Source organism: Entelurus aequoreus, linkage group LG27, assembly GCF_033978785.1.
Source record: "Entelurus aequoreus isolate RoL-2023_Sb linkage group LG27, RoL_Eaeq_v1.1, whole genome shotgun sequence".
NCBI lineage: Eukaryota > Metazoa > Chordata > Actinopteri > Syngnathiformes > Syngnathidae > Entelurus > Entelurus aequoreus.
Window position 1 is genome coordinate 39,604,042 of NC_084757.1, and position 8,326 is coordinate 39,612,367.

The following is an 8,326-nucleotide window of genomic DNA, read 5'->3' on the forward strand; positions in this document are numbered from 1 at the left end:
ATGTAAAGTTTCAATTTCAAATGTAAAGTTTCAATTTCAAATGTAAAGTTTCAATTTCAAATGTAAAGTTTCAATTTCAAATGTAAAGTTTCTATTTCAAATGTAAAGTTTCTATTTCAAATGTAAAGTTTCTATTTCAAATGTAAATGTGCTTCCAGACAAACAAAAAAAGAAATCAGCGTTTATTGATGATTTATTGAACACGCCCAGTGACATATTTTAGTGTTGAAGTATTTCCTGGTTGAAAAATAAATAATGTTTTTGTTTGTTGAGCAGCGGCTGACATGTTTCACTTGAGGTTGTGTTGTGTGTCTTTGTGTCTCCGCAGGTCCACTTTGCGCTGGAAGCCTTTGCCACAACGCTCGCAGCCGAATGGTTTGAATCCCGTGTGCTTGCGGCTGTGCGTGATGAGGTTGGAGCTCTGGCTGAACGCCTTGCCGCACACCTGGCACCTGTGCGGCTTCTCACCTGCGGAGGACAACAAGGTAACGGCAAAGGCCCAGGCGGCGGTGTGGATGAAACACTTGCCTGTGTGGATGAAACATTTGCCTGTGTGGATGAAACACTTGCCTGTGTGGATGAAGCACTTGCCTGTGTGGATGAAACACTTGCCTGTGTGGATGAAACACTTGCCTGTGTGGATGAAACACTTGCCTGTGTGGATGAAACACTTGCCTGTGTGGATGAAACACTTGCCTGTGTGGATGAAACACTTGCCTGTGTGGATGAAACACTTGCCTGTGTGGATGAAACACTTGCCTGTGGGGATGAAACATTTGCCTGTGTGGATGAAACACTTGCCTGTGTGGATGAAACACTTGCCTGTGTGGATGAAACACTTGCCTGTGTGGATGAAACACTTGCCTGTGTGGATGAAACACTTGCCTGTGGGGATGAAACATTTGCCTGTGTGGATGAAACACTTGCCTGTGTGGATGAAACACTTGCCTGTGTGGATGAAACACTTGCCTGTGTGGATGAAACACTTGCCTGTGTGGATGAAACACTTGCCTGTGTGGATGAAACACTTGCCTGTGTGGATGAAACACTTGCCTGTGTGGATGAAACACTTGCCTGTGTGGATGAAACACTTGCCTGTGTGGATGAAACACTTGCCTGTGTGGATGAAGGTGTGCTTCTTCATGTCCGACTTCTGGTGAAACCTCTTGCCGCAGTACTGGCATGGGTATGGCCGCGTGTCCGAGTGGATGAGCAGGTGCGTGGACAGCGTGGATGACCTCTTGAAGCTTTTGCCGCAGATTTTGCAGTCGAAACTTCTCTCCTGTGTGGGGGGGGAGGGGGGGGAGGGGGGGGGTGTAGTGACGTCAGCAAGTGGCAATCACCCCACTTTGATCTTTGCAACATATTTCATGTTCAAACTCATAAACTTTTTTTTTTTTTTTGCAAATAATAATGAAGTTAGAATGTCATGGCTGCAACACGTGCCAAAGTAGTTGTGAAAGGGCATGTTCACCACTGTGTTACATGGCCTTTCCTTTGAACAACACTCAGTTTTGGTTTGGGAAGTGAGGAGACACATTTTTGAAGTGGAATTCTTTCCCATTCTTGCTTGATGTACAGCTTAAGTTGTTCAACAGTCCGGGGGTCTCACTTCTCACATTGCAGGTGCCACACATTTTCAATGTCTGGACTACAGGCAGGCCAGTCTAGTACCCGCACTCTTTTACTATGAAGCCACGTTGATGTAACACCTGGCTTGGCATTGTCTTGCTGAAATAAGCAGGGGCGTCCATGGTAACGTTGCTTGGATGGCTTTGTATCAGTCCATCTTAGATGAGCTCAGGCCCAGCGAAGTGTTTCTGGGTGTTGTTGATAAAGGGTTTTGGCCTTGCATAGGAGAGTTTTAACTTGCACTTACAGATGTAGCGACCAACTGTAGATACTGACAGTGGGTTTCTGAAGTGTTCCATGTGGTGATATCCTTTACACACTGATGTGGCTTGTTGATGCAGTACAGCCTGAGGGATGGAAGGTCACGGGCTTAGCTGCTTACCTGCAGTGATTTCTCCACATTCTCTTTGATGATATTACGGAGCGTAGATGGTGAAATCCCTCAATTCCTTGCAATAGCTGCTTGAGAAAGGTTGTTCTTAAACTGTTCAACAATTTGCTCAGGCATTTGTTGACAAAGTGGTGACCCTCGCCCCATCCTTGTTTGTGAATGACTGAGCATTTCATGGAAGCTGCTTTTATAGCCAATCATGGCACCCACCTGTTCCCAATTAGCCTGTTCACCTGTGGGATGTTCCAAATAAGTGTTTGATGAGCATTCCTCAACTTTATCAGTATTTATTGCCACCTTTCCCAACTTCTTTGTCACGTGTTGCTGACATCAAATTATAAAGTTAATGATTATTTCAACAAAAAAAAATGTTTATGAGTTTGAACATGAAATATGTTGTCTTTGTAGCATATTCAACTGAATATGGCTTGAAAAGGATTTGCAAATCATTGTATTCTGTTTATATTTACATCTAACACCATTTACCAACTCATATGGAAACGGGGTTTGTATATAATATTACATGACTAATGTAATTCATATTACATAACTAATGTAATTAATACTACATGACTAATGTAATTAATACTACATGACTAATGTAATTCATATTACATAACTAATGTAATTAATACTACATGACTAATGTAATTCATATTACATAACTAATGTAATTAATACTACATGACTAATGTAATTAATACTACATGACTAATGTAATTAATACTACATGACTAATGTAATTAATACTACATGACTAATGTAATTCATATTACATAACTAATGTAATTAATACTACATGACTAATGTAATTCATATTACATAACTAATGTAATTAATACTACATGACTAATGTAATTCATATTACATAACTAATGTAATTAATACTACATGACTAATGTAATTAATACTACATGACTAATGTAATTAATACTACATGACTAATGTAATTAATACTACATGACTAATGTAATTAATACTACATGACTAATGTAATTAATACTACATGACTAATGTAATTAATACTACATGACTAATGTAATTAATATTACATGACTAATGTAATTAATATTACATGACTAATGCATAACTAATGAATGAATGTGTCTTTGTCAGCAGGTAATACCTGTTTGCTTTACAGTTACATTCATAGGAGAAAATGTTACTGTATAATTCTGTCTTTTTACAGCTCATTACTGTAAAACTAAGAATCTAATTCTGCTTCCAGAGTTGCCCGTTTTTTTGTACCGTAAAATCTACAGTCGTGTGTTACTGTGAATGGAGAAACAATACTACTGTTTTTATCTACACTCATTTTTACTACCTTGCCATACTGTACAATCTACAGTCCTTGTTACAGTGCATTACTGGAGATAGAAAAACTATACAACTGTATTTATTACAGTAAAATGTGGACTCGTGTTTACAGTGAATTACTGTAAATGGAAAAACTATACAACTGTATTTTTTTTTTTTTACAGATAAAAACATTTTTTTAGTGGTAAAATCTTGTTCAGTTTTATTTACCGTCAAATCTACAGTAATGTTACTGTGTATTACTCTAAATAGAAAAATGATATTACTGTTTTTTAACAGTAAAATCTAAAATACCTTACTATACCGTGAAATCTACAGTCCTTTTTACAGTACATTACTGTAAATGGAAAAACCATACCACTGTTTTGTGACTAAGAACTATGCTAGTTTTTACGGTTTTCCAAAGCAAGGAACAATACCACTGGGCTTTTCTTTACTTTTCAATAAAAACTGTTTTTTATGGTATAGAATTATGGCGTAATTTTACCGTAAAATCTACCATCGCTGTTTTTACAGTGCATTACTGTTAATAGAAAAACAATACCACAGTTTTTTACGGTAATATCTACGCTAATTGTTACAGTACCTTACTTTAAATGGAAAACCATGCAATATGTTATTTTAATGGTAACATCCTGGCGACTGAGCTGCCAGTTTTTTACTGTAAAGTCCTTGTTTTTACAGTGCATGACTGTAATTAGAAAAACAATTGCATTGTTTTTTACAGTAAAATTGATGCTCAGTTTTAAAAAACAAACAAACTAGATACCACTGTTTTTTTTATGGTCAAATCTACATTTGTTTTTTTTTACAGTGCATTACTGTAAATGAAAAAAAAAGTTATTTTGATGGTAAAATCCTGATGACTGTATTGCCCCTTTTTTTTTTTACTGTTAAATCTGCTGTCTGCGTTTTTACAGTGCATGACTGTAAATTAGACAACAATACCATTTCTTTAACCGTAAAATCTACGCTCAGTTTTACAAAAAAAACATACCTTTGTTTTTTCACGATAAAATGTACATTCATCTTTACAGTTTTACAGAAAAACTATATTGTTTGTTTACAATAAAATCGATTCAGTTTTACAGAAAAACGATACCACTGTTTTTTTTTACGGTAAAATCTATGGTCATTTTCACAGTGAATTACTGTAAACGGAAAAACTGTTTTTTATAAAAAAATCTTGGCGTTTTTGTTGTTGTTGTTTTTTTACCGTAGAATATGCAGTCGTTCTTACAGTGCATTACTGTAAATAAAAAAAACGATACAACTGTATTTTTTGTTAAACGGTCAAATCATTTTTACAATTTAAAATTTTTTACAATACTTTACTGTAAACGGAAAAACAATACCGCTGTTTTTTGACCGTAAAATCTATGCTCATTTTTACAGTTTTAAAGAAAAATGAACAGTGCCACTTTTTTTCCCCTGTAAAAACTGTTTTATTTATGGTAAAATCTTGGCCACTGAGGTGCCAGTTGTTGGTTTTTTTTACCATAAAACCTACAGTCATTGTTTTTACAGTGCATTACTGTAAATAAAAAAACAATACAGCTGTTTTGTTTTTTTATGTTGGAATTTACTCTCATTTTTACAGCGCGTTAACAAAATAAAGGTAGCATTGCTTTTTTAATGGTCAAATTTGCCGACTGAGTTCCCAATTTTTTTTTAGGTAAAATTTACAATCGTTGTTTTCAACGTCCATTACTGTAAATAGAAAAAAAACATGAAGCTGTTTTTTTAATGATAAAATGTAGTGGTTGTTTTACAGGGAAAACTCTTATTTTTATAGTGAAATTACTTTTGTTTTTTTCCCCTTAAAATCTACTTGTTTCTCTTAAAGTAAATATTTGTATTGACTGAACAGACAATAATAGTTTGTTTTTCAACATTTTAGTAGATTCATGCAACATATTCATAATGTGTATTTAATTAAACATATTATGTGTATTTAATTCATGCAATATATTCATTATGTGTATTTAATTCAACATATTTATTATGTGTATTTAATGCATGCAACATATTCATTATGTGTATTTAATTAAACATATTTATTATGTGTATTTAATTCATGCAACATATTCATTATGTGTATTTAATTCATGCAACATATTTATTATGTGTATTTAATTCAACATATTATGTGTATTTAATGCATGCAACATATTTATTATGTGTATTTAATTCAACATATTATGTGTATTTAATGAATGCAACATATTCATTATGTGTATTTAATTCATGCAACATATTTATTATGTGTATTCAATTCAACATATTATGTGTATTTAATGCATGCAACATATTCATTATGTGTATTTAATTCAACCTATTTATTATGTGTATTTAATTCATGCAACATATTCATTATGTGTATTTAATTCAACATATTTATTATGTGTATTTAATTTATGCAACATATTTATTATGTGTATTTAATTTATGCAACATATTCATTATGTGTATTTAATTCATGCAACATATTTATTATGTGTATTTAATTCATGCAACATATTTATTATGTGTATTTAATGCATGCAACATATTCATTATGTGTATTTAATTCAACATATTTATTATGTGTATTTAATTAATGCAACATATTATGTGTATTTAATTCAACATATTTATTATGTGTATTTAATTAATGCAACATATTATGTGTATTTAATTCAACATATTTATTATGTGTATTTAATTCATGCAACATATTCATTATGTGTATTTAATTCATGCAACATATTTATTATGTGTATTTAATTCATGCAACATATTATGTGTATTTAATTCATGCAACATATTTAAATATGTGTATTTAATTCATTCAACATATCCATTATGTGTTTGTTTTTTTTTTTAATTTAAAGTTAAAGTAGCAATGATAGTCACACACACACACACTAGATGTGGTGAAATGTGTCCTCTGCATTTGACCCATCCCCTTGTTCACCCCCTGGGAAGTGAAGAGAGCAGTGGGCAGCATTTTTGGTGATTTAACCCCCAATTCCAAGCCTTGATGCTGAGTGCCAAGCAGGGAGGTAATGGCTCCCATTTTTATAGTCTTTGGTATGACTCGGCCGGGGTTTGAACTCACAACCTCCCCATCTCAGGGCGGACACTCTAACCACTAGGCTAATTCATTCAACATATTTACCATGTGTATTTAAATTATGCAGCATATTCATTATGTGTATTTAATTCAAGCAACATATTTATTATGTGTATTTAATTCAACATATTTATTATGTGTATTTAATTCATGCAACATATTCATTATGTGTATTTAATTCATGCAACATATTATGTGTATTTAATTCAACATATTTAATATGTGTATTTAATTCATGCAACATATTTATTATGTGTATTTAATTCAACATTTTTATTATGAGTATTTAATTCATGCAACATATTTATTATGTGTATTTAATTCAACATATTTATTATGTGTATTTAATTCATGCAACATATTCATTATGTGTATTTAATTCATGCAACATATTATGTGTATTTAATTCAACATATTTAATATGTGTATTTAATTCATGCAACATATTTATTATGTGTATTTAATTCAACATTTTTATTATGAGTATTTAATTCATGCAACATATTTATTATGTGTATTTAATTCAACATATTTATTATGTGTATTTAATTCATGCAACATATTCATTATGTGTATTTAATTCATGCAACATATTATGTGTATTTAATTCAACATATTTAATATGTGTATTTAATTCATGCAACATATTTATTATGTGTATTTAATTCAACATTTTTATTATGTGTATTTAATTCATGCAACATATTTATTATGTGTATTTAATTCAACATATTTATTATGTGTATTTAATTCATGCAACATATTCATTATGTGTATTTAATTCATGCAACATATTATGTGTATTTAATTCAACATATTTAATATGTGTATTTAATTCATGCAACATATTTATTATGTGTATTTAATTCAACATTTTTATTATGTGTATTTAATTTATACAACATATTTATTATGTGTATTTAATTCATGCATTATATTTATTATGAGTATTTAATTCATGCAACATATTCATTATGTGTATTTAATTCATGCATTTTATTTATTATGAGTAATTAATGCAACATATTCATTTTTATTATATGTATTTAATTCATGCAACATATTTATTATGTGTATTTAATTCATGCAACATATTTATTATGTGTATTTAATTCAACATATTTATTATGTGTATTTAATTCAACATATTTGTTATGTGTCTTTAATTCAACATATTTATTATTTGTATTTAATTCAACATATTTATTATGTGTATATTTAATTCAACATATTTATTATGTGTATATTTAATTCAACATATTTATTATGTGTATTTAATTCAACATGACTATTATGTGTATTTAATTCATGCAACATATTCATTATGTGTATTTAATTCAACATAATTATTATGTGTATTTAATTCAACATAATTATTATGTGTATTTAATTCAACATAACTATTATGTGTATTTAATTCAACATAACTATTATGTGTAATTAATTCATGCAACATATTTATTATGTGTATTTAATTCAACATAACTATTATGTGTATTTAATTCAACATAACTATTATGTGTATTTAATTGAACATAATTATTATGTGTATTTAATTCAACATATTTATTATGTGTATTTAATTCAACATAACTATTATGTGTATTTAATTCAACATAATTATTATGTGTATTTAATTCAACATAACTATTATGTGTATTTAATTCAACATAACTATTATGTGTAATTAATTCATGCAACATATTTATTATGTGTATTTAATTCAACATAACTATTATGTGTATTTAATTCAACATAACTATTATGTGTATTTAATTCAACATAACTATTATGTGTATTTAATTAAACATAATTATTATGTGTATTTAATTGAACATAACTATTATGTGTATTTAATTGAACATAATTAT

At 30.1% G+C, this 8,326-nt stretch overlaps 1 protein-coding gene across 1 annotated transcript in view; it reads right to left on the reverse strand.

Moving 5' to 3' along the window:
* Window positions 1-229: 229 nt before the first annotated feature.
* Window positions 230-8,326, reverse strand: part of LOC133644387 (zinc finger protein Gfi-1b-like) — a 12,504-nt gene continuing 4,407 nt past the window's right edge. Inside the window, exons 5-6 of the mRNA XM_062038806.1 lie at window positions 1,117-1,282; window positions 230-468 (exon numbers count right to left, since the gene is read on the reverse strand). Coding sequence (XP_061894790.1) covers window positions 290-468; window positions 1,117-1,282 — 345 coding nt within the window. The 3' untranslated portion in view covers window positions 230-289. The remainder of the gene's footprint in view (window positions 469-1,116; window positions 1,283-8,326) is intronic.